Here is a 27,587-nt window from a genome sequence, read left to right on the forward strand (position 1 = left end):
ACATTTACAACTCTATAAAGTCAGAACAAAACCTACTGTACTTGTACGTTTGTTTCCTAAAGCCGGTTATACACTGTCTGATTTCTGTAGCCTTTTAAGATTATTACTTATCACGCTGTATGTGATGATCCCAATATAACTTTAACTGAATTCTATAACATACTGTGTGATAATGTATGTTCTACAATCAAGATCCTCTCATGATTAAAGAAAATGACTACGTTCCTGCTACGGCTTACACCATCAATGAGCATCTACTCCTGCTGAAAACAGAAACAGAAACATTCTTCAAAGTGAGCTTGAGGTACCAAGGCTGTTTTTTTTCTGTCCATTAACATGCTTTGTTTATGTTTCACTTTTGCCACTAATATATAGTGTTTGTAGCTGTCCTACAAGTTTCATGTACTCATATGCCATGTTCCAGTTGGTAGCTTTTATACGAGCGTGTTAATATCTGAGATTTCAGTCAAGAACTGTTGACCCTGCCAGAACTTTGATGTCAACTGTCTTCGGTCTCAATTCACGCCCAAAGCACTATTTTACGACGGGCAATTTTTGACCAAAGACAAAATCAAGCTGAAAATCATACAGTGTAAACGTACTCTCAAGGGGAAAATAAACTATGGCTCTTAAAGTCCAATTACTGTATAAACCTTAACTGTAGTTTACATCTCGGCGACAGCGATTTACCCAAAATCCCCAGTTTGGTAACTTTTTCCTGAAAATGTGCATCATTAATGAGATCTGCTGGTTTGTCTTGTTCAACTTTGGATAAAACCAGACGGCTCAGCTTTTCCTAAACCCATGAAACGGCTGAGGGCTTCATTTACGATCTTCTGCTGCTGACAAGCCAGCAAGACTCACAACACATTACAGATGCTGAATGCTTCCAAACTTACTCATTCGGGCCATAAATCCTGCTCTGCTACTCGAGGAATGCAGTAGCTCGCTGTAGTCAACCTCAGAACATTGCTTAGACTGAAAATCCTTCTCTGTTGTAGGAAAAACTATCTCGATAGTGTCGGTTTAATTTATTTGACTGTTATACGTCCTATGAATCATGTCCGCATGCTACAGTATATGCATGTAACATATCCTGCTCATATACAGTATTGAGAATAAGCTTGCGTAACTGCTTGTATTGTTACCTGGATGTTACCTAATGTGTCACATGTTCACAACAGTACCACAAGCCCAAATTATTAATGACTTATTTAATGACATGCTCAGGTATGTCCTTTGTGTTACAGATTATTATGCCTTAAAGGAAGAGATTTAGACCATTAACCAAGAGCAAGTTTGGTGTCCTTGTTTAGTTTTTGAATTTGTGTAATAGTTTATTGACACTCCAAATGGTTCTACTTTAAACTTTTCCAACGATTGAAACGATTCGTTTCAGTAAGACATAACAATAAAAAAACGTTCGTTCAAATAGCCAGGTAGTCAAATTCTGCACACCTTCAAATATAGAGTCTAGTGACTATAAAACTCACTCAGCCAGGTGGTCGTAGAATGACAAATTATTAGGAACACCTGCACATTTGTGAATTTTGTCGAAACATCCAGTCACGTTTCAGCAGAGCAATAACATGCAATCATGATACGGGTCAAGAGCTTCAGCTCAAACATTAAAATTTGGGGGGAAATGTAAAGTCAGTGACTGTGACTGTGGCAGGGTTGAGTGAACAGGCTAGTTTGAGTGACTCAGAAATCAAAAACATCCAGTGAGTCGTCTGACATGAGGCTGTAGTAACTCATTACAACCATGGTGAGCAGAAAAGCAATGCACAACAAACACTGAGGCCGAGAGCAGAAGCCCACAGCGGATTATCTCCTGCCAATCTCTTTATGACATGTTCATATTTGCTGTTCATCACTCCTTGGCTTCCTTATTAGTCCTCCATTAATAGTCTAATTTCAGATTTTTTTTTTACTTTTCAGCCACGCCCCCCTTCACCCCTGCACGCGCTCCCACAGATTACCATCAAAGCGACTTCTCTTCCCTCCGACCCCGATCGTGCGTGACGAAATTGTAGCCCGAGGAGAAGGGAGGAGAGGAGAGGGGAGGGGAGGAGGAGGAGGAGGAGAAGAGAATAGAAGAGAAGAGGAGGAGGTCGCGCGCGCCGGTCCGAAACAGCAGCAGCAGATGTTCAGACTCAGAGCGCAACAGGCGCGCAGACAGACTCACACACGGGCGCGCGCGCACTAAAAAAAAAAAAAAAAAAACTTTGGGAAGAAATGAACTGAAGAGTTTGTTCCGTAACCAGAACCTTTTTTGTTAATTGTCGGAACGTCCTTTGGTCCAAAGCGCGAACTTGTAAATACTAATAGGATAATAATAATAAAAATAATAATAATAATAATTTTCGGACTATGACTACAGAGGGACAGAACCGGAGGAGTTCCCGGTGGAGCGTGAGTGTGCTGTTGTCCGTGCTCGGCTGCTTGCTCAACTCGGCGGACTGCTATAATTTAGACGTGGATAATGCGGTGCATTTTGGAGGACCCAACGCATCGTTATTCGGTTACTCGGTTCTGCTCCATAAACACCGGCAGAGCGCGTGGTGAGTGCGGACAACTTTGTAATCAGACTTATTATAATGTTTATATTGTATCTTATAGACCGCGCGCGAGAGGTGGGCGTCATTAAGTATTGGACACTCTATAAAATAATAATAATGCATGTTTTTTTGAAGATGCATTAGATCAGTAGGTGCAAAAGTGATTTCTATTTTAATTGGACGACAAGAAAGTCATTAAGTGAAGTTGTCGTGCTTCATTATGTATGTATGTATGTATGTATGTATGTATGTATTTATTTATTTTTGAATATGAATGGACCCAGACTGCCTAAGGAGCATAAATGTGTCATGCTTCTCTATAAAAGTTAAAGAAAAGATGCATGGTGTATACTTCATAGAAGACGTCTTAAAGCTTTATAAATGTGCTGGAAGTGAATCTAGTTACAGTAGTAACCTTACTTTACCTTGATAAACCTTACTTTATGGGGATAAATTTGGGGTTTTCCATCTATCATAAAACCCATAATGCAATATTTCTAATACACACACACACACACACACACACACACACACACACACACACACACACACACATACATATATATATATATATATATATATATATATATATATATATATATATATATAGATAGATAGATAGATAGATAGATAGCTATAGATATAGATATAAAATATCTATACAAGTTCTGATATTTAACCCCTTCAGTATTATAAAAGCTGTCACGAAGGCCCTTTAAAAAAAATCATCCTACTTTACTTTTTGTCTGATGTGTACATGTGTGTTACTAAAGTAAAGTAGTCCCAATATTCAGTATATGCAACAGAAGGATAAATACAGTAACTTTCATTAACACGGAATTGATTTTGAAACAATATGATGTGTGTGTTAGATTAACACACATAACCTGGATTGCTGTCTGTCTTTCAGGTTGATTGTTGGAGCACCAGTTGCTGACTCCACGCTTTACACCAATGTTCAAAAACCTGGCGCCATTTACAAGTGCGATATTTTAACGAAGAGCTGTAAGCAGCTCCAAACAGGTAGGTGATCTTCTCCAAGCTTCGCTTCCATTTCTGTGAACTGACCCCTTTGAGAATATTGGTTTTCCAGATATTGCTACTGACTTGCGAGTTTAGCGAATAAACTGCTAGTATTGCTTTTAACAAGAGTCAGCCTCTCAAAATATCTTTTAAGCAAATTCAGAGAAAATGGCAGAGGAACCGAGACTCAAAAATGGGAACCCATCCCCTGTATCCCCTGTTGGTGTAGTGGACAGTGGAGTTACTTCATCTCACCATATAGGGATTTCCATCTTGAATTTCCAAGTACACAAATGGAGTTCTGTCACCTTTCATGCTCTCTTGTTCAGGGTCTAGACATTAAATCTCTGGAGCTCTGAACATCTCTGTTCAATAAAATTCATATGCCACTGGTTTGGAAGCAGGTCAGAGTTAGCTGCTGATTCTTCCCCTTGTGTACTACATACTGAACAAATGAGCCACGAATGAAGTGGGCTAGTTGAGAGGGTTGGTCACATTTCTCTTCCTGTCATTATGAAGCATGGCTAACTCACTTTTCCCAAATAAGGAAAATGAGCCTGCCATTGTTCCAGGTCAGACAGGAGTTGGACAGGAAATGCAAAACATCCTTCGTCCATGGGGATTATTTTTCCCTCTCTGAATTGTACAGATGAACCAGGACTGGGCATGATTCCTGACAGTGGCTGTATGTGAATGAGAAATGGCTTCCAGTGAGAACAGATGAACGATTTATACTAGGTCCTGGGTGGAAAAGCATGATGTCAGCCAGACTGTCTAGCACACGTCCAACATGTGCTAGTGTAATGCTGCGCTTGAGGGAATACAGCGGTCATGAGGCAGCAGATCACTTGTGACTCAACTTCTGCTACTGCCAGTGGTCTCACGTGGATACCCTAAAGATCCACACTAAACAAAATAAAAAAGTTTTCACCCTTGCTTCAGTGGATAATCTCATCTGGATCCTACAGGAACTGCTATTGTAATCATAAACCATGTTCTGTGTTCATCCCAGGATGCTTAATCTGTTCATATTATATCACATCCTTTCAACATATTTAGTTCTGTTTGCCTTTGCAAACCTGTATACACATGTATACTGTGAGTAGGAAATAACTCATATACAAAAGTAATCTATAAGTTAGCAAGACAAGTTAGTTCCTGTTATCACTTACGTCACTTACGGATTTCTGTAAAGCTGCTTGGTTGACATTAGTACAAAGGAATTGAATTGCAGTCATGTGACCTGCACTGAAATGTTCTCTTCCTGTGAACTTGAACATCAGTGCATCACTTCACACCTCTTACCACAAACTGTGGAAACAAAGCCAAGTAAAAAAAAAAGAAGAAGTTCGCTTCTATCACTTTGTGACACAGCATAATGTTCATAGTTTCAAATTGCCAAATTACCTCAACAGCGAACCTTTAAGATGTTAAAACACTGTTTGCAGTTTGTCCTTTATCACTGTCATTCAATATTTGTCCGATTGAATCTCATTGGTGTATTCTGTCTAATATGCAAATTAGCTTAGAACACTGACATGAAACTTCTTGTGCTATTTCACAGTTCCAGCTGTTCTATTCAAAAATATGATGACGCAGCAAAATAAAAAAAGAAGAAGAAGCAGTTTTGCATGGCGTTTTAAATGTCATTAAACCCATTTTATGTTCTTTTGTATCTGTTTGACATTATCCCTAATCGCTAATAAGACATTTTTCAAATTTGAATCCCGTTTTCTTACAGTTTGGAGGAGGAAACCTAACACGTGCTTCCTTTTGAAACAAATCAGGATTTATTTTTTTGGTTTTGGCTTGTGGATGCTGACTCGGCATGTCCAGCATCCATTTCTGTATTACTGTAGAGCAAGATGTCATGGACAGATGTATTTACGCTTCTATAAAATGTCTCTCAGACCCTCCTGAAATGGTTTGAGTCAATGTGTCTTGGGCGCATTTACGCCTGCATTTTTATTCGGATAATCCCAATAACACCGAATAACACCGAAAATACTGACGAAGTGTAAACGGGGTCCGATGATCAGAACACTAAACAGTGCTGTAGATTGGGAGAGGTTTTAGAGATATGAGATATGACTATTCAAGTCAGTTTGATTTGATTAGCATTTTAACAATAGACATTTTCACAAAGCTGCTCTACAGGAATCAGGATCTACATACCTAATGCGCAAGCCAGGAGAGACACTAGCAACCTGAGAAACCTTCAGAGGACTGTAACTTAACCCATCCTCTTCTGGGGGATGAGTAACTCTAGATAGCTTGGGAATGTGTTGTTTAGTCCTTGGAGAAATTTGGAACATTTAGTTTTGGTGGAATTTTTACATGCAACCTTAATGCAGCCAAAATATATTTGGTGTCTGAAGTTTGCTACTTTTGTTTATACTGGAGCTTACTGTACTGTATAACACTAATATTGTTAGCTAATGTTTAACCATGACGAGCTAGTTAACTTAACTAATGATCGTTTAAGTAATGCTTAATATATAGTACGTACTGAAGCTACAGTAACACCAATGAAGCAATGAAATGTATTCAAATAACAGATTCTCGCTGGAAAACATGTTTACATTTTCATATCTGCATTGATTGGCAATATTTTTACATTGCACTCATATGGAACTGTATAATTTACAGTATGGAAAGGGAGCACCAAAATGGAGGCTATCCTCAGCTCTAATACTGTACGTACAGTGTATATGGTTGTAATACTTTTGTGTTTGGATCTTGCACAGGTGTGGAGCAGTGTGGGAAAACATGCCTGAGTGAAAGCGATAACCAGTGGCTTGGAGTCAGCCTCTCCCGAAGGCCATCCAACGGTGATGTACTGGTACGAATCCCAGTACCCTTTTAGTATTCATTAAATTAGTACAGTATAATGAGCTACTACAGTATATAAAGCTCACTGAGCTACTTTACCATGTATATTCTCATGGAAAAATGTACTAAACTTTCCTTGCAGAGAGTAAATGTTTATCACCAATCTTCTCTACCTTTAGTATTTAGCTTCTACCTGATGTAGTGAATATAGTGTACGTTTAAAACAAAAGTACTTCATTAAGGACGACTGTTGTTCTTTGAAGGTGCGTTCACGTTTGGCTTCATTTATCAATCTTTTCATAAAGTTGTGTGTAAAGGGTTTCTAGGTCAAACTGAACTAAAAATACCCACCCTAAATGTTTTGATGCTTCTCAGTTCACTGTATATACTGTTGTATGTATCTTGATTAAATACAAATCAAGCATGAATTACCAAGCATGTTCATGGTGCAGCTGATTTACATTTAGTGACACCCACAAAACTCCATTAAAGACAAAGCTTTAACAATGAAATGAGGAAAGAGCGCCCCCTAAACCTGATGTGCACAAAATTTTCCAATAATGCAGCTCGGCCACTGCAGTTTGTCAGCTCCCATGGGCACAGACTAACTCTTCCTCCTCTTATAGGGTGCCTTTTGTCCTAATTGCATGGCCAGTCTGATTTGTCTTCATTTATGGATTTGTTTCAGACAGAGTTTCACAAAATTCGTGTGTGTATTTGAAACAAATAAACAATTTCAGCGTATATTAAACCACAGTAACTCATCACCATTTACATATTTTATTAGTGGGTCCCCTTATGTATGTCAATTTGCACAAAATCAGACAAAATTAAATGAATATCGCATTACGTGTGAAAATGCTCCTGTGAACAATTTGCATATAAATATGCTCATATCCAGCTTGATAAATATTTGTATCTTGAGAGAGAGAAAATACACCTGTACAGGATCTTTCTTTTCTGACAGTTTACAGATACAGAAGTTTGCTAATGAAGGCTTATGTTGCAGTATAATTGCCAGTGCTAAGCGAGCTCCTGCAAAGTTAAATAAATAGTTGAATCTTTTAAAGCAGGGTGTGGGTTGCTATAAAGTAAGCATTATTTCATCTTAATTCAGTCTCCTTACTTCTGAGTTTTACCTAGATTAAAATGGAAATAAGTCCTAAACAATGTTTGAAGTGTGATAAAGGACACGTTGACTGAAATCAGCACCTCCTCTACTCGTAACATACGATGCATCATGATGGTTTGAGCCAGGGTTTTTCAACGGTGATCATTTTTCAAACTGTACCCCAAACGGTTATTGATCTAAAGCTAAAATGCCCACATTATGTTGGTTAATACGGCTTCACATCTTGAATAAAACATGTACGAGAGCTGTGTCTTATGCACTTCCATATCGAAACACAGTGTACCTGATGTAGCATAACAGCTAGCATTTATTATGAATTGTGAGAAGTGACTAGCGACCATCAGACATGAGTAAGATAGCTAGAGCATGGATATGTTTTAAAACTGGGTCTGATCTACATCACACTCTTTTAGAGAGCACAAGAAAGCAAAACTGCTGAGCATGCAATGTCGTTAAAAACTTTAGTGTTAGAGGTGTGCTCTGATTCCCTTTATGAAAATAGCTGGGGAAAAATTAACAATCTGTGTAATATCTGAAGTGTTATTATCGAATAATGATTTAAATGAAATTTGTGATTAAAAAAAAAGAAGCTGTATGTTAGGACACTGGTTCTCACAGTGGGGTCTGGGATTTAATTTTTTTATTTTGTCATAACTAAACAAATGATTATAATGATTACTGAGTTCTTATCATTATTAGCCAGTTGGTCATTTTAATTGAACTGGTATAAATAATGGCAGCTTGTGTTTTGTGTTTTGGACATATTAAAACCTCTATGGCTCCAGTAAATAACCAGAATATAAATGCACCTAATATTTGAACAGTTAGAATTTGCTTATAAAACAAATCTAATCTAAAGTACACTGCAAAAAGATTGAGAACCCTTGTATTATATATATATATATATATATATATATATATATATATATATATATATATATATATATATATATATATATATATACTGATAGACGCAAAATAGTGTTCTGATGTAAGTCGATATACTATAATATACCGGTATATTTTTATAAGAAGTCTCCCATCCTCCCATCCTATAAGACTATACTAACTATTTTTTTCAATAAAAAACAACCAAACTAAGGTCCATGAAAGGCTTAAAAGTGAAACATACTAAACTTTTTGCAAGCTGGCGTACACTTAGAACTGACCCCAGTAATCGAAACCTGGCACTTTTAGCATGTATTTACAATATTTTGACTTCTAGACTTTAACATGAGTCAAAATGGGTCATTCTGATCTATCATCTCATCTGACAGTCATGCTGTAGGATGGGAGATGTCGGTGCTGTGTAGTCTGCAGCTCGTTATATCTAATACAAAAGCACGCTTGTCTTGTAAGCCTTCAAACTGGTTCCAATTTCAGGCATGTGGACATCGCTGGAAGAACGTCTTCTTCTCGCAAAAAGACCATCAAAACAAGCTGCCGCATGGCGTGTGCTTCCAGTTCAGCTCAGATTTTAGCCGCACAACCCACTACATCCCTTGCTACAGAGGTACTTGTATTTACAATCTATCACGCTAATGTGTCTTCGAGGCATCGTATACTATGAATGAACAGAGAAGACAGTGTTCAGCAGTGTTCGTTGAAAGACAGCATGGCTAAATGGCTGTTTGTCTGCGCAGATCATCAGAGGAAGTTCGGTGAAGACTATGGATCCTGCCAAGCTGGGATTTCAAATTTCCTTACTGAGGTATTCACATGGTGTACCAGAATAGAGCTGGGTCTGAAACGGTGTCCTTTTTGTTTGTTTGTTATTAGAGAAGAAAGCAAGTTTTATGTTGAATATAATATAAACAATTATAATTTTCCCAATTACAACACATCCCAAGTTGTTTTATTCATCTTATACCATAGCAATTTGCCAAATGTAACTTATATATTTTTTTATCAGTTTATAGTCATATTTAATGTTGTTCATGAAACAAGTTATTTCCTGTTATCACTTTGTTGTCTTCCGCCTCTTTTTGTGTTCTTAAAGTTAATAAACCAATAATAAGTAATAAATAATAATAAGATTGTCATGTTATGAAGAAACTGCAAAGCCCTCCATCCTGAAGACTTTCCCATGTCAGAAAAAGTTACAGCTTTACCTCTGACTGTTGCAAAGTGCTGACAGAAAAGGTCACTATATCAACAATTACAATTTAAAAATAATATCATTTTGTTGGCTCATCCACCATACAAGTCCTTGTGAATGAGATGTTACTGTAGAAACAATAACAAGTGCATTAATATAAACCTTCCATCCAGCTCTACTGCCAGAGCTGGCCAATCAGAATCAAGCAAACAAACCCGAACTGGCTGACTGATTGATTAAATGTATTTATTTAACACCACAGGCTATGTTTCATGTGTTGATGTAGATGTTGGTGTGTTTTGCAGGATCTGATGATAATGGGAGCTCCTGGTAGCTCTTACTGGACCGGCTCGGTTCTGGTCTACAACATGTCCAGTAAGGTCTTTGCTGCCTACGTGGATGATGATAACACGGTGCTCTATGGCAGCTACCTCGGTAAGACAGGAAATTTCATTGTTTGGCTTTTGGCTTGCTTCCTTCACTGAAACATCATCTCTAATCCATAAGACATATGATATCGGGTGGTGATACATTTAATGAGTATACTTTACTGAATTTACTTTAAATTTACTTGAGTGAATTTACTGTACCACAATACTCAGCATATATATATATATATATATATATATATATATATATATATATATATATATATATATATATATATATATACACATGAAGTAAATATATATAGCATAAGTAAAGTAGGATTTACGGCTAGTCCTGTAATTGTCAAGAAAATAGAGGGATGCATGAGTGCAGGTAAATCCATCAAAATCTAGAGAAACAGGTAAGGGTCAAGACTGGGGAAATCTAGGTACCCGGTTTGGGATCTAGGTCCAAGCAGGAATATCGTAATATCTATACATAAATATCGATATAAAGTCTTGGGTGAAAGAATGACATTAGGAGACAGGGACCAAATATGGTAGTTGGGAAGCAATGATCAAGTGCAACCAATTATCAAAAAGAATTATGGTTAATGAGAACAGGAAACAATGACCATATATGGAAAGTGGAACACAAAAAGGTCAATATATTATGCAGAATATAGCAATTATATGGTATAACAGTACAACTTCAGTTTGTCTTGAATCGCAATTGGTCAGCTATTTTTTTTTCCTTTGTAAAAAGAATTTTTCTACAGGAAGGTTATTTAGATGGTTAACACATTCAAGATGCAGCTTATCAGCATCTCTGTTTTCACACAGAGGGACAAACTGAGCAGCCCTTTAAAGTGCTGATGTAAGAGCTTAAGGTATTTTCACATCCGTTGTACATCAGTGCTGGTGTCAAAAAAGAAACATCGCTCCCATAATACAAAGAAAAGTGCTTAATAAGAATAGATAAGAGAGGTGATGTGGACACTGGGAGCCTGGAGTACAGTATATTAAATGTCATGATTACATCCAGTTTTACACCAAAAGGGGTTTCCCACTGTTCATGTTCAGGTAGTTATCCAGCTTAATTGTTGAATTACTATCTTCTATATTATATTATAAAATCTTTTTCAGATTTGAGAAGTAATTCATCAGAACTCAGAGTTTAGCAAGCTAACAATGTGGGTCCGTATTCAGTGCTATTAGCAAAGTTAGCTATTAGCCAGTAATGATATCTAATTGCATTTTTCGTAAGTAAAATAAGCCACTGAATGGCTGTCATATACTACAGGGGGAAAAAAATGTCATTTGTTTATCCATTTGTCCATTTTCAGATTTTTTATTTATAATTTTAAAACTTCCAGAATGTATGTAAGATGATATTGACAGTTGCTGATCTAAAATAACACAAACAGTTTTAAACAGAGAAAAAGAAAAAACACCCTCCTTCAATTCTATCCGGGGCAAAATAAAAATTATTCCCACCCATTCCTATGTCCACAATCATTCAGAGAGTAATTAGCAGCCAGGTGTTACTAATGAAATTCACAAGATTAGTTAATCATCAAGAAGTGTAAATCCCTCTATAAAAGCAGAACTTTTGGCAGTTTGGTATTCTGGAGCACTCAGGTGTGTGCCTACATCAGGCCAAGAAGAAAGTATATCAGCCATGACCTCAGAGAAGCATCTGGGAAGGGTTGATTTAATGCTCAGAGATATACAGAAAACCCTAAGAGCTACATCATGTTCAATGCAGGCCTCTGTAATAACAAGTATGGTTTTCCTGGAAGGGTGGCTAGGAAAAAAAACCTCTTCTGTCTAAAAAGAATATGGAGCATGAGTTGCAAAATTGTCTCTGAAGTTCTGGAACAATATCCTTTGGACGGATGAGTCCAAGGTGGAGATGTTTGGTGATCATGCACAGCACCATGTTTGGTGATAACCAAACACACCATATCACCACAATCACCTCATACAAGTGTGGTGGAGGTGTGATGATTTGGGTTTGTTTTGCAGCCACAGCGCCTCATAAACTTGCAGTCTTTGAGAAAACGATGAATTCCACTTTATACCAGAATATTCCGGAGACAAATGTGAGGCCATCGATCCAGCTGGTCTGACACTGGGTCATGCAACAGGACAATGTTCACAAGTACACAAATCACATCTGAATGGATAAAAAAGACAGAAATCAAGGTGTTGGAACCTCAACCCCACTGAGATGCAGTGGTGGGATTTTAAGAGATCTGTGCACAAACGAAGGCCCTCATACATCAATCATCTGAAGCAATGTTCTAAAGAAACATGGGCCCGAATTGCCAAAAAATTATGTAATAAACTCCTACACAAGACTTTTACTTTAAGCTGCTGTTGCTAAACGTGGTTCTACATGTTTTATATGGTGTAATTCTTTTCCCCCATCAGGTTTATGAATGTTGGTTTACTTTTTAGGGGGAAAAAACAGTACATACTGAAATTTATTTTTGTTATCATGTGAGATTATTTGTATGTTTAAAGAAGTTATTATTTAGGCCTCATGTGATGAGTATGGCAAGACTTTGGCAGGATTAAGTGAACACTAACAGGCATATAAATATATATATATATATATATATATATATATATATATATATATATATATATATATATATATTATGGGAGTTTTTAGAGTATTTAGTATTTAGTAAAGCAAACGCTAAAAAGCAGAAAAATGTGGAGCAGAGTTTCTGTTAGAGTAAACAGGAAATAGTCACGTGTGCTGCATATTTATTTACTGCATAGTGCACGTTTTGAACAAATAGATGGCTATATTTAGCCAGCGTTCGGTCATGGGTGTAGCGTAAAATTCGTTAAGTGTTAAAACAGACAGCGCCTTGTTTAGGTGTTATTTTCTTAGTCTTTGTATATCTTTGTCTGGAACAGCAAACGTTTATATTTACTTAAGTGTCATGCGTTAGTGCGACTTCTTTCCTACGATACCATGGTCTAAAGTTATAATAAGTGTAACTGTTTGTGAACTCATTTTAGTGCTCTTCTCTCACTAATAAACTGGCTTAGTTGATAAGTTAATAGATCCGTAAACTTAATAAACAGACAACTCAGTGTATATTTGGTTATACGTAGTGTTTACAGACATATGCAAATGAGTCTTCTAAACAAATCTAGAAGTGATTTTTATCTACTCTTAAATGCTCCATGAGTCTAGAGGAGTTTCGTTTATGATTCACATTGCAGCATTATTACGGTCCAGCAAATGAAGATTGTTTTGGTCTAGGTACATAGCGCACACCATGAACAATAAAAATAGTTGTACAAATAATAAATGAATTAGCTAGCTCAACAGGCAAATCAAAACTCTGTTATGCTGCCCAGTTCTGTGATTTGCCCAGAAACCTAACTGTCCAGGTTAAAAAGTGGGAGCTAACATACTGTAATAAGGTATGGCGAGCTAGTGAGCTATAGTAGTTAAGTGCATTAAATCAGACTAAGGGAAATGAATGTGCACATGATTACGTTGTATATGCGTGTTTGCGCCCCTGACAAGGCATTGACAAACAGATATTCTTCAAAATGTGCTCTTGTTTGGTGTGAGGTGACTGCACGCTAATCAATCCACCCACTAAAGAACCTTCTATTGTTCATCAGTACAGGAATGTGCAAAAATGTTATTATTTTGTTTTAAGGTCTTTTTTTTCTCCCCTCATAGTACTGCCCTTCAGAAGCTACATAAGATATTTACATGTTTCCCAGAAGATAAAACAATAACAATTTTACACCGATCATCCAGTTCAAAAGTTTACACCCCCCTGGTTCTTAATGTATTGTGTTGCCTTCTTGAGCATCGGTGAACGTTTGCACCGTTTGTAATAGTCGTGTACGAGTCCCTCAGTCGGACTCAGTGTGAAAAGATGGTTGAAATCTTTTTCAATGTGTGTAAATGTGTGTAAATATTTCAACCAGTTCATTTGTGTAAATCCAGTTATTATTTTTCTTGTAGACTATATGTGAACATCTCTTATGTGAAATAGCTTATTCAGGGCAGAACAAAATACAAACAAAATGCAATTTTCATGATCTGTCTTATTCTTGAAAATTATTAACATTTTGCAGGTTCTGATTCTGCAAGGTGTATATAAACTTAAACATATCAAATGGCCTTTGGTTTTGTGAGAAATATTAAGGAGTAGGATTTGTTTGCTTTCTCTGGTTATTAAAACGTCTTGTCCGATGTGTAGCTATGAATAAAAGACTAATAGCCTGGACATGAAAATTGTCCATCCATGTACACAATGTATATCTGGGGAAATGTGGAACATTGTGAACATTTGACCTTTGAACAAGCCATCCTTTAATAAACTACAAAGCAAAGCACAATCATGGAAGCTAACTGCAGTTTAGTTTTTGTCCACATCGTCCTGCATCACTTGGAATGTAAAATGTATGGTTTGTTTTGTTTTATTCAGGTTACTCGGTCAGTGCTGGTCACTTTCTGTACCCGAGCACTATGGAGATCGTGGGTGGTGCACCACAACACGGCCAGACTGGCAAAGTAAGTCATTAAAAAAAAAAAAAAAAAAATGTCCTAATTATTGTACATGATTTTATTCAAAGTGATTTCCAGTACATTTGAAGCAATACAAGATAAAGGTTTTTGCTTAAATGCTTGAGGATTTGAAAACAACTTTCCTGGGGTATGATAACCGTTAAACTCCACATCACATATTCAGTACATCACACTTTCTACTTATGACTTTTGCTTATAAGAGGATTAATAGTTTCCCCAACTATTTCTGACAGTAACTACTCTGCTGAGAGTCAGACCTAGCAAAAAACAAGCTGATAAATAACAGCGGTGGGATTTTTCACTCTTCGTTTCCTGAAGTTATTACATAGAGACGTCACCCAGGCGTATTGCTGTGGTGTACAGGATAGATCTCATTTTCTGTACGTGTTCCTATAGACCGTTACTTCTCTTCCATCTGAGCGCAGAAAGGAAGCAGATTGTTACTCTGAAGAATGTAAACTTTTACAATCGGTCTTCTGCTAAAAAACAAAACAAAAACAATAACAGCAAATTAATAAATAAATAAAAGAGGACTGTGTCTGACCATTTTTGATCAAAGATCTTTATTGTGGCGAAAGACTGCAGAGTAATCTATACTGTTAATCACGCTGGTCTATAATGAGTTAAAATAAAGGTTTGGTAAACTTTTGAATAAACTTTCATTTCTTTTGTGCAGGTTTACATCTTCACAGTGGAAGGCAATACTCTGAAAATCCTGAATGAAACGAGCGGCTCTCAGGTGAGTGCAGCTACAATATAACCTTCTCATCAGTGACGGTGAGGACGACAACAATAACAATAACAATAACAACAACAGCAAAACATAATGATAATATTTTTATATGCGTATCAAAATGAAAAAAAAAATCACAATAATTATAGAGCGATGATTTATTTAATTATATTATATTATTAACGAATAATTTCTAATAAAATTGATTTGTTATATATGACATAAAATAGAATGAAATTATAATATATGATAAACAAATACTAAGTTTACATCAAAGTAAAATATTTAACATATACAATTACATAAAAACAACAAAAAAAATACATATAATACCATATTACATATAATAACATGAAATTTATGTGAAACTCAATTTCCACACAATGGAAATTGTTCTCTTGCTCTCTTTCTTAATTATTTATTTATGTGTTTATTTATTTGTTTGTTTTTGTTAGTTGGGCTCGTACTATGGAGCGAGTGTGTGTGCGGTCGACCTGAACGCTGACGGACTCTCCGATCTGCTGGTCGGGGCGCCGATGTTCAGCACCTTGAGAGAGGAGGGTCGCGTTTACGTCTACATTAACCAGGGCCAGGTGAGAACTGATACCTCTCCATCTCTCAAGAGCAGCAGCATCACTTCCTGTGTGTGATCTCACCACCCATGAGAGCGAAGACTCCCCGAGAGCGCTGCAGGGTCTTTTCACACAGTTCCCACGGTCGTTTTTGGTTACCGAAATACTCTGGTTCTTCATATTGTGAGCGTAAGTCAGAGCACACCCATTCTCAAGATCCGCAGATGTCTTTCACTTTTATTACATTTACAATTATTGCTTTTACGGTTGTGTTTATCCGAAGCAACCTCAACCTCAGGCAGAAGTCAGAGCAGAGCAGTTGAGAGTTAAGGACTTTAGATGAGAAAGTCAAGTAAAGCACACAGTATGAATACTTTGAACTTTCCCTGTATAAATATTGACATAACTTTTGAAGTCAAGCTGTCGACACTAACAGTCCTGGGATTTAGTCTACTATTTGATGACTACTGTCGTAATTTCAGCATGACTTAACTGCTGACCTACTACTAGCGATGGGTGACAAATTAAAGGAAAAAAAAACCCTTAGCTCTGTTATACTATGAGGGGGATTTACAAGAATGCTGTTCATCTCTATTGCTCTATTGTTGATTTGGACCAAATGTTGCACACACAAAATGCTTTAAACTACTCATATATAGAATTATCTAGTAATATATTGAGCATGTCTCTAACATTTGTCAAAAGTACGTTTACTTCCCCTCCACCTCATCATATCTCTGACCAATGAATGAAGGAGTTTTATGCATGTTTTTTTTTTCAGCCTTACACCTCACAGCCAACCTGTTTTTTTTTTCCTATGCCTTTTGTTTTGTTTTAATGAAGTGCAATGAGAAAACAAATTAAACCAAGGAGCAAACTAGTTAAAAGTATCAATTCTGCGCTGATTCGGACTCAACAACCAGACCAACCGTTGTGAAAGCGGTCTGAAATGCAAACGTTATGCCAGGGAAAGCTCTCTGTATTCAGACTCGTCTTACTGGAATTTCTGGACAGCCTGATCGGATTGTTAATATTATACCCATGTGCTGATTTTCCTTCAGTACAAGAAACTCTCAGATCAGGAGTTTCTCAGTTGTTTCGAGAATCCCATTTTTAAACACAAGTACTTTCTTTTAAGCCAGAAGAACAAACAAAAAAACCCACTAAATGTGTTAGTGATATTTTTTTAAAAAAAATGTTTCCATTATGCTATGTTAACTTGAACTCTTTTATGTCCATGGTTTAATAAGCTCACCAAGCATTCATCTGCCATGTTCATGTGCTATGTTAGACATGTCCAGATATAAGAAAATAGCACTGAATGGTAACACTCACACTGCATGGTTTGCTGTTTTTTTTTGTTTTGTTTTTTTTCTAGTGATATCTTCTTTGACTAGTCTTGGTTATTTGGAGTGTTAGTGTTGGGAAATTAGACAGCTGGGGTTTTCTGGACCAGAGATTATACGATGTAGTTCTGATTAATCAAATCAGGTGCATTTTAGCCAACAAAGGCCATGAGTTACAACTGGCAGAATAATGAAGCTTCTTATTTAAAAGTTTAATTTATGCTCGGAGTTTGAACTCTGACTCAGACTCAATGCCTGCTTTGATCTCGACGTTCAAGGCCCTACTGACAGAACAGCCTTCACGCATCCCAGGCTCGGAGTTAAATATTAACCAGCTCTGACAGTTGTTAGAGCTCTTTTTTTTTCTTTTTTAGCATCAAGTGTACACAATTTTACCGAAAATCGATCTGATCAAAACAGACATCTTTTGCATCTGAGAGCTGTTTCTTCAGTTTTGTGGTGGAGCTATGACGCTCATGCTCTAGCTAACAAATAATAGATAATAATAGATCTCACCCAGATATCTCTGTCAAACCACATCCAGTTCTTCAGCTGTGATTCAGGATGCAGTGTGATTTACTGTTATCTATAAACATGCACAAACCTTCACCATGTAAGTAAAAAGCTGTAACAGTACAGGAGCCGTCATCTTGGAGTATATCTTGCTTAGCGTAATTGGACGTTCACTCTTTCCCTAGACCTAGCTTCTTAAAGCCCCCCCTTGTCAACTGTATGTGTGGTGCTCAGATGTCACTGTAGTTGACAAAAACATTTCCTACGTGGATGCAAATCCTTTGCAGTCTATGAAGTCTGGAGCCCATGGACATCACCAAATGCTGAGTTCCCTGTCTTGAGATGCTTTGCCAGGCCTTTACTGCAGCTTCCTTCAGTTGCTGATAGTTTGTGGGTCTTTATATAAATATATACATAGTTTATCATTTTTATATATAATATTTCACCATGCGAAAAATGCTCTCAGGCCAACACCTATTGTGTGTAAAATGTTTTGCTGAACTGTCGGTTTAAGATTCCTGTGCGAGTCTCCAAGAATTTTTTGCCAGGGTACATTTTAGGATGTTTTTCCAGATCTTCACAGAAGTTATATTTTAATGCGGTTATCAAATTTCCAGTAGGTCATGCTTAATTCCAGAGACACTGAGCTCCTTTGTGTGTGTCAAAAGACCACAAGACTTTGTGTGTGTGTGTGTGTGTGTGTGTCACTCTCACCAATTTTGTGCATCCGTTTCTTGTAAATGTCATTTTGCTATATGAATAAAGAGTGGGATATTAGCTTAGCGAAGACATGTTGCTTGGTGTGACATGAACAGCTCCATTAGCTTTAACAGCCTCATGGCTGATTAGATGCATTTACACACTCACACACACATATACAGTACATACATGGCTCATTTCTAAATGACCAAGTATCAGTTAGTCATAATGCACTGAAAAATGACGTGGTGTATTGTTCACTTTCATTCCCAGGTTGACATGAGAGAAGCAGAGTTCATGCTCATGGGCAGCGATTCGTACGCAGCTCGGTTCGGACAGATCATCACTGACCTCGGGGACATCGATGATGACGGCTATCCAGGTAGCACACAAGTACAGTAAATAGCATTTGATTAATTTGAATGTAGATCTATAAAAGTAGAAAAGAACTTAAACTGTGGGTTTTGTGGATGGTTTCTGCTTTGTGTTAGATTGCCCAAACTCCTCTGTTGTTCATGCTACACTCACTATTCAAGCTTGCATTCACTAGCTTGTCAGAGTAAAAGAATACATTCAAGCCTGGACATAGTATTTTTGTGGATTGAACAAGTGACATCAACTGTGTAACTGCTTAGAAAAGCTTCCCTGTAATTATCCCATAACTAGCTAGATGTAGCGACGCTGAAAATGAGACAAAATGATCTGTATTATTAACATTTTCCATGGATCTGTTGGTAAATTACTATGAAAAGGCACAGAATGACTGCAATGAACCTGTAGTTAAAAACTTGAGTGCTCCTACATCTCTCAAAGCTGAAACTCTGGTTAAAATCGATACCCATCTGCTGTGGATGTAGTCAGACCAGCATCAGGAAATGATTCAGAAAAATGTCAGGTGTTGCATTTCCGTTTGATTCAGTGTACAAAGGTAAGAGAGATGGGAGACTAAGGGCATGTTCTTAACAGATATAATCCTGTGTGAGGAGTTCTGAAATCTTTCATGGCCACGACTTAGTAATGCGAGGGAATGAGAAAATTAAGCCATGTCCACTCTTTAGTAACATGAAGGAATGGCCACTATTTAGTAATGAGAGAGAACAAGATATTTATATCATGGCCATGACTTAGTAACGTGAGGAAATGAGATAATTAAAGCATGTCCACTATTCAGTAACACGAGGACAGGAGATAATTAAATCATGTCCACTATTCAGTAACACGAGGACAGGAGATAATTAAATCATGTCCACTATTCAGTAACACGAGGAAACGAGATAATTAAAGCATGTCCACTATTCAGTAACACGAGGAAACGAGATAATTAAAGCATGTCCACTATTCAGTAACACGAGGACAGGAGATAATTCAATTGTGGCCACAGTAACATAAACGAACAAGATAATTAAGTCATAGCCATGGCTTAGTAACAAGAGAGAACGAGATATTTATGTCCTGGCCACGACTTAGAAAAATGAGGAAATGACATAATAAAGTTATAATCACTATCTAGTTATGCAAGGAGACAAGATAATGAACTCATATCCACTAGTTATAAACACTAGAGAATGTCCACTATTCATTACCACGAGAGAACGAGATATTTATGTCACGGCCATGACTTAGTAACATAAAGGAATGAGATCATTAAAAATAAATATGAATATTAATAACTACTAGATAATACATAATAAACTGTGCATGTAAGCTTCTATAGTGTCTATCACATGCACAATCTATTATTAATTAGTATACATGAATTAGTGCACATCTATATCCTAAAACAAAATATTCATTTTGAATAAGTTTGTTAAAAAAATCTCTTTTTTTTTTTTTTTTTTTTTTAAGTAAATAGTATAGAATATTTAAAACAGTGAACATCTCAGCTTGAACCTGGATGGAATAAACAGTTTAGTAATGATGAGAGCTGTACTCTAAATGTTATGAAAGTCTATGAAAATCTTCTGGAAACTTCTAACAGCCTCATGCTGTCTTTATTTAAGACCTGCATCATTTTCAGAAAAGAATAGTGTTCTTTCCATTATTAAATCATCTCTTTTATCTGATTATTGTAAATTATAGAACTGAGATGTTCATTGTTTTGTGTATTAGTAGGGATGTCACCAGCAGGGCTCTGTATTTTCACCTAATAATGCATAAATGTTCTTCTTTTTTTTCCGCTAGAAGCGTCCTATTCCGGGGTTAATCAATAAATCCAATGATAATATGTAAAGAAAAAACAAAGAGTAGCCCCAGTTAATAGCTCACAACAAAACAAAATAACGATTGGGCAGAATTTGAGTTAGACACCCAGAGTTTAGAGAATGTTTGGGTCTCCTGTGTGGATGAACTATGAAAATGATTTCAGGGCGTGGAGAAGTGAGAACAGTGTGGTTTGGAAGCAGTCGAGATGCAGATAAATGTGCAACCACAGCTCAGCCGCTAACCACACTCAACCTTACAAAATAATACACAAACTCCATATATAACTAGTCTTGTTTACTATAGCCATATATCTCTCTGCCATTTATTTCACTTTTTCATATTTCTTTTTTACGTCTCCTTTTTTGTTAAATTTTTGGAGAAGTTCTGGAGAATTTTGGAGTTCTGAACAATTTTTGAAGAAGTTTGGAGACATTTTGGAGAAGTTATACATTTAGATTTCCTGTGTTCTGGCGTTGATCTTTAGGGCGGTTTTACACATACCCCTTCAGCTCTGTTTAATACAAATTTATTTTATACTGTATGAAGAATTGAAGCTTCCTAAACCATGAATGTTAATGTGGTTTGTGGCCTTCTCTGAGGTGACTCCGAATGAAAACCGCAGCTGTGCTCTAGAATATAACCATAACATATTCATATAGTGCGTTTTAGTAAGCCAAAATGCACTGAAATTATTATACATATATACGCTTAGGAGCATTACCAATAATCTGTTCTTGTGTATATTGCAATATATAAATACTTCAATTTATTTTTCAAAATATCATCACTTACATTGCGTTGTCATTCGATATGCAGTATTTCGTGGCATAAAAGCATGAAAGGTCCTCAGATTTGTTGGAACCTTCCATGTGCCCTTCTCAGAAAAGACAATTGCATATTTTTGTTCTGGTGAGAGTGCAAAAGTGTGAAAATTGTCGCTGACAGAACAGTCACTTTGACTGAGAAGTACATCACAAATCTTCCAACAATCGTACTTAAATGCAGGACCCACGCAGAATGACTGAAGTAAACGAATCCTTAAAAATGAACCTCTTATTCTTCTCAAGGCGCAGAATTATTCTGTAATTACAGTAAAACTAACAGGAAAAGAATGTCTTGAGGAATCAGTATGGATATGTCATGTTAACATTCCAGTAAAAATCCTCAAAATCGGCAGTTTAACTGCTCTGTAACTCTAGAGCGGATTATTCGGTGGTTAGCCGTGTTGTTAACAGCTCTTGGATGTGGATTGTGTTTCAGACGTGGCCATCGGAGCACCACAAGAGGAAGACCTACGTGGAGCAATTTATATCTACAATGGGAGAAAGAGCGGTATAACTTCCAGCTTCTCACAAGTACGTCTACAATCTGCCGTTTACACTCGCACTGTACATTAGGAGGTGGGACGTTTCGGGACGTTCCCTCTCCTCCTTCGCTTCCACTGTCTCATGCCAAATGCTTTAACTTTAACTGCTTCATCTCTGAAGACTCCGTCTGGTCTGGACGTCAGGAACTGTATATATTTCATCAGTTATCAAACACAAACATTGCTTTGCGTAAAAAAACCATGATAAGCATAAGAGCTACACAATATGGAGCAAAGATGTATTTTATAATAATGTCTGCTATTATACAGTAATTATACCAGACATCAAGATAGCAAAATGCCAATGAACCAATGAACTGGTGCTGTCACTCTTAATAATGAATTCCAAGAAATTAATCACCTTTGATAATCATGACAACTTTTGAATAACTTTTGATTTTTTTTATTCCATAGCACCGGTTTCTATAACTAAACAGCTCACCTAGGGCAGTTCAGTTGGTATATAGCTGTTGTACCATGTGTGGCTAGCTTATTGCCACAGCATTAAATGTAACTATAAACTGATTTTTTTTAAAAAAGTATGTTTTGGCTATTTTGTGTGGTATAAGAGGAATCAAACACTTCAAGACCCACTTTTAAAGGGAAATAATTTGGTGTGATTATTTTGGTGTGGCGACATGTGCACATCTTTGTTTATTTTCCAGTAACGACAGATCCTGAAGTGTAGTGTTTTATTCTTTACTTGACATCTGATCAAATGAAATGAATTTTTGATATTCAGGCCTGCTTAAACACTAAAACACTGCGGTCAAATATATGTACTCATGCAGCAAGTGGTTCAGTGGTGAGTCAGCATCAATAATCCAGTCTCAGTTGTGTAGAAATTCTTTCCAGTATTAGTATAAATAGAAAGTAGATCATTTATTCACAACTATTTCTATAGTTAAACTGTTCCATGCTAGGAAGAAATGCCTTAGAGTGGCTTATTATGTGTGTTTTCATTCTGACCCATAGAGGATAACAGGTTCGGTCCTCGGCCGCAGCCTCAGCATGTTTGGACAGTCCATTTCCGGAGGCATCGACGTAGATGGAAACGGTTACCCAGGTAACGCTTTTCCATCATTACTACATACAGTTTTCCTCTTTCAGAAGGAAAGTGACAGAAGTAGCACAAGTAATACAAATAGTGTTCGGGTGATGATTTCCGTATGAGAGAATGCCGTGATTTCAGTAGCAAACATAAATAGCTGGCTAGCTTGGTGGTTAGATAGCAAGTATAATAAAATATACCAAAACGGCATAACCACAGTACTTGAACATTACCCATATAACCTAGATAGCTGAAGTCAAAAGATCTGTGTGCACTATGACCTTCACCAGGTGTCAAACTAATACACAAGTTTACTTAGTTGATCCTTAGAAGCATGTAATATTAATTGATTCCAATCCCCCACCCCCAACTGTTCATGATATTAAACTCTAAATTAGCGCATTGTTGTAAATTCATAATCTGTCTTAGACGATATGATGAAAAACATCATAGAACGATTCTCAAAGACATTTCTATGATACATGATCTGGATCATGATACAGTATATAGGTTTGCTAACAAATTCCCAAACAATACTGTAGTGCATTTTAATTGTTCAATGCTTTATTTATTGTCTTTCAAATGCGTTTGATTTTTACTTTTAGATTTAAAAATACATTTAATTTATATATATATATAAAAAAGTTTTCAAAATCTGAAAAAAAAAATTGAAAATTGTAGAATTTTTTAAAACATCAGTTCAGCTGCTCACAGTCAGCAGTCAATGTAATCTCAGTAAAAGAGTCTCGTGACATAATTTATCATGGTATACCGTAAATATTATATAATCATATTGCCCAGCCCTAGAGCAGAATGTGTTTTGTGCGTTTAACTGAGAGGCAAAGACAAGATTTCCTTTTACTGATATGTGTGGCGGCCTGAGAAAACACTTCAGTGGTGAAATTTTGACTGAAAATTTTTACTGAACATTTCTTGGACTTTCACTGAATTTTTCTAAAATATGCTTCGATTTTGCCACAAGTACAGTTCTGGCATTTTAAAGTCTGTTGAAAAGGGTAAAGTTGACACTTTGTGAAAATGGAGAATATTGCATTTAAAGATTTCATCCAGACCATTTTGGCAGCCGGGATCTGATTGCAAACTGAATCGATTAGCCTTATATGTGTTTCATTATAGCACATAATTATCAAACACCTTGATCAAAGCGCAACATTGACTGCGTGAGGAATCGCACTTAGCTAGCAGGGTTTCAGACACCTGTATTCAGATTGACTGTTTTCACCACCATTTCAATCTGTATCCTAGAAAATGAAACCCAACATGATCTCTTGAATAGTTTTATATAGTCCTCAAATCCTTCATAGTTCCTTTTATTAATTAATTAATTAATTTATTTATTTTTTCACCTAACAGACGTAGCAGTGGGAGCTTTTCTGTCCGATGCTGCGATGGTGATCCGGTAAGAGCGTTGCAAACATTAATAAGCATATATTAATGAAGCTACAGCTTCTCAGTGTTCTACGCACTAATTGAATTAGTGAATCAGTAACGTTTCAGTTTAGGCAAATAGTAAACACATGGACATCCCTAACACATCGTGTGAACTGCTCTCACATATACAGTACAGTTATATAATAATATAATGTGAACTGTACACCTGATATCAAAGCTGTGTTATTGTCAGTGCTGCTATCTGTCAATAAAAACACACTGTTGGGAATAATGGTGCGTGTTTTTGATTTGGATCGGATATGTGGTTCTCTAGGACTCGTCCAGTAGTGACGGTGGAGGCATCGTTGTTTCTGCCGGTCAGTGTGAATCGATCGGTTTCCTCTTGTGTTGAACACGGTCTTCCTGCTGTGTGTATGGAGGTCAACGTGTGTTTCATGGTCCAGGGAAAAGCCATCCCCGGACTTATAGGTGAGTAAAAGACAACCTTACACGCTAGAAGTATAAAGTTAAATATAAAGCTAAAGAAGTATAAAGCTAACCCTAACCCTAGGCATAACTGTTTATAATCTCATAGCTTTGATGTTCTGTATTAAGCCTTGTTCTTATGCAAATTAGCGGTTGCTCTGAAAGAGTTAAAAATATATGATAACGTCTGAAAGAGAAACTGTTTGAGAAAGCGACACTCTCTATATGGTACAAATCTTATCAGGGGTTTGCTGAGAGAACAAGTATGTTACTCAGACTCAGGCCACAACTCCTTATCTCTCCTCTACATCCTTCACATAGCCATGGCCGTTACAAGTATGTGAGTGTGTGTGTGTGTGATCTGTCAAGGCCTGTCCTTGCTGATGTTGTGTTGTATGGAAAACAAGGAAAACATGGCCGACCACACCGAGCTTGGCTCACGCTCTCGTCTTACAGGGTCTGGACGTTGAAATTCCTGGCTTTGTTACAAAGAGAGATGTAAGCTTAAGGTCAAAGGTTAAATGTGTGGGAAGTAGAGACTAAAGGTTTTACTTCCAGTACTTCCAGTTTACGTCCACCCTATATGTCCTTGAGCGACCTTTGACATCTCATGGGCTGGTCTAAAACCTTATCAGTCGAAGTCGAAGTGAAGTGAAGTTTGACGACCGTTAGATGAAAGGTCGAGTCAGGATAGACTTCGGGAGCAGATCCTGCCCATAAAACACTTTCAAAAAGTGGACATCATTTCTTTTTCAAAACAACACAAAGTGCCTGACGTTTATGAAATGTACACATTTATGAGACGTGTCCACAAGATGTAAGCCAGATGTTTCAACAATATACCATTTGATATGACCTGTAGATATGAGTGTGTAAATCACCAAGATAATCAGTTAAACTTGTTAAAATATCAGTTTCTTGATACACAACACATCCTCGTGTGCTACACGTAGGCATTTCCGATGGTTCCAAGAACAGTTCCAAGAGATGAGGAGAACTTTATTCGAATTGTTGAAAATAGTTGAGTACTCATCTAAATCACCATCTGCTGTCACTAAAGATGAGGTCCTTCCTGAGTTTTTTCTGTTCTCAAGAAACATCAATCAGCCTTCTACAGCCACAGAGTGAACATGTGATCCTTTAGTAACTCAGGTATAATATAGTATAGAAATATAGGATAGAAACAATACTTGTGGGGGTTCCTCATCATTTATTTTCTTCCCTTTGTATTTGGGAACATTATGTCGACAGCCTAATATAGAAATCTTTATTTATGACACAGTTTATGGTACATTAGTTTTAAATAACTTATTTCTTTTTATTTATTATTATTTCTTGCCACTTTCCTGCTCAGAGCTGAAGTACAACCTCAGTGCAGACATTAAGCACAAGGAAGCGTTCCCATCTCGCTTCTACTTCCACGCTAACGGCACGTCCAACGTCACAGAGGGTCGCGTCAGGGCCAGGCATGGACAAACAACCTGCAGCAAGCATCAGGCTTTCATGAGGGTAAGAGGACACTACATCTGAGCTTATTCAGGGGTGAAAAAGAGTTAGCCTTTGAGGCATTTAATGGTACCGAGTGGGCAAAAGAGATTACAGTTTAAGACTGACTAAACTGTGGATTTCTGATTATAATTGTCATTGTGTCTGAAAGGCATTTCCCCAGTTGCTTCCATATTAAGGAATTAAATGTGACTGGACATGCTGAAAATAATCAACAGCAGGTTTTGATTTGCTTAGTTCCTGTGTAACAGCTATAAAATAAATAGTAGTTCCCTCTCAATCTCTGAACAGTTAATAACAAAAGTTCAGCGTGTTAGTGAGAAACGACAAATCTCATACTTCTCCACCCTGAAGACTTTCTACACTTTTTTTTAAAATGACAACACATTTTTCAAATCTGTTTATTGTACTCTTTTTTAAAAACTTTTTTCCTTTTGTAAAATTTAAATTAAAATTTATTAAAGGGAACTCCGACGATAAAGACTTATATGGTTTATTAGATTAACGCTGACATCCGCTATATAAATCCACTATGCAAAACACTCTAGATGTCAGTTTTTGAAAAAAAAATAAATAAATCCATGCCCTCGTAGGCCACCATTGCTTTTTACATCACAATGCATTCTGGGTAATGACGTAAAATGGTTGCAACAGTCTCGATTCTCAAACAAACCTACAGAGATATAAGCTTGTCTTCAGGCTTTTCGGTTTGCACCCGAGCATAACATAAATGAGGAGGCTGATATTGAAGACATTACTCAAAATGTCCATCACAATGAAGACGATCAGAGAGGTGAGGAGGTGAGAGTGGCGCAAAATCCATGGTGTCTGTGCAACAATTGCACGTCTATGCCAACCGAGAGCGTTTGCTGTTCAAGGTAAGCCTATGGATTAAACGTATTCTAATACCAATAATTTTTAGAGATTATCAGCCATCTCGCCGTCATATACTTTACGCTGTTGCCATGTTATGAGCAAATCTATGCGATCTACACAGCTTCTGTGTGTATGGAGGTACTCATATTTTTGGAAAGTTAATATTCTTGTGATTCGATTGATATAAACCGTTTTTGAGATACAATCACAACAGCAGCTACAATCAATGTATCTGTCAGACCACCGACGTACAAA

The 27,587-nt window shown here is 37.0% G+C and overlaps 1 protein-coding gene across 1 annotated transcript in view; it reads left to right on the forward strand.

Annotated features, from left to right (window-relative positions):
• The first annotated feature begins 2,132 nt into the window (after nucleotides 1-2,132).
• The window catches only part of itga4 (integrin alpha 4), a 45,161-nt gene continuing 19,706 nt past the window's right edge, over nucleotides 2,133-27,587 (forward strand). The window contains exons 1-15 of the mRNA XM_053680803.1: nucleotides 2,133-2,564; nucleotides 3,472-3,584; nucleotides 6,332-6,426; nucleotides 8,932-9,061; nucleotides 9,192-9,259; nucleotides 9,952-10,081; nucleotides 14,490-14,575; nucleotides 15,267-15,329; nucleotides 15,779-15,916; nucleotides 18,727-18,835; nucleotides 21,916-22,010; nucleotides 22,997-23,087; nucleotides 24,447-24,492; nucleotides 24,799-24,953; nucleotides 26,305-26,459. Coding sequence (XP_053536778.1) covers nucleotides 2,374-2,564; nucleotides 3,472-3,584; nucleotides 6,332-6,426; nucleotides 8,932-9,061; nucleotides 9,192-9,259; nucleotides 9,952-10,081; nucleotides 14,490-14,575; nucleotides 15,267-15,329; nucleotides 15,779-15,916; nucleotides 18,727-18,835; nucleotides 21,916-22,010; nucleotides 22,997-23,087; nucleotides 24,447-24,492; nucleotides 24,799-24,953; nucleotides 26,305-26,459 — 1,665 coding nt within the window. The 5' untranslated portion in view covers nucleotides 2,133-2,373. The remainder of the gene's footprint in view (nucleotides 2,565-3,471; nucleotides 3,585-6,331; nucleotides 6,427-8,931; nucleotides 9,062-9,191; nucleotides 9,260-9,951; nucleotides 10,082-14,489; nucleotides 14,576-15,266; nucleotides 15,330-15,778; nucleotides 15,917-18,726; nucleotides 18,836-21,915; nucleotides 22,011-22,996; nucleotides 23,088-24,446; nucleotides 24,493-24,798; nucleotides 24,954-26,304; nucleotides 26,460-27,587) is intronic.

This window comes from Ictalurus punctatus, chromosome 6 (assembly GCF_001660625.3).
Source record: "Ictalurus punctatus breed USDA103 chromosome 6, Coco_2.0, whole genome shotgun sequence".
Taxonomy (NCBI): Eukaryota; Metazoa; Chordata; class Actinopteri; order Siluriformes; family Ictaluridae; genus Ictalurus; species Ictalurus punctatus.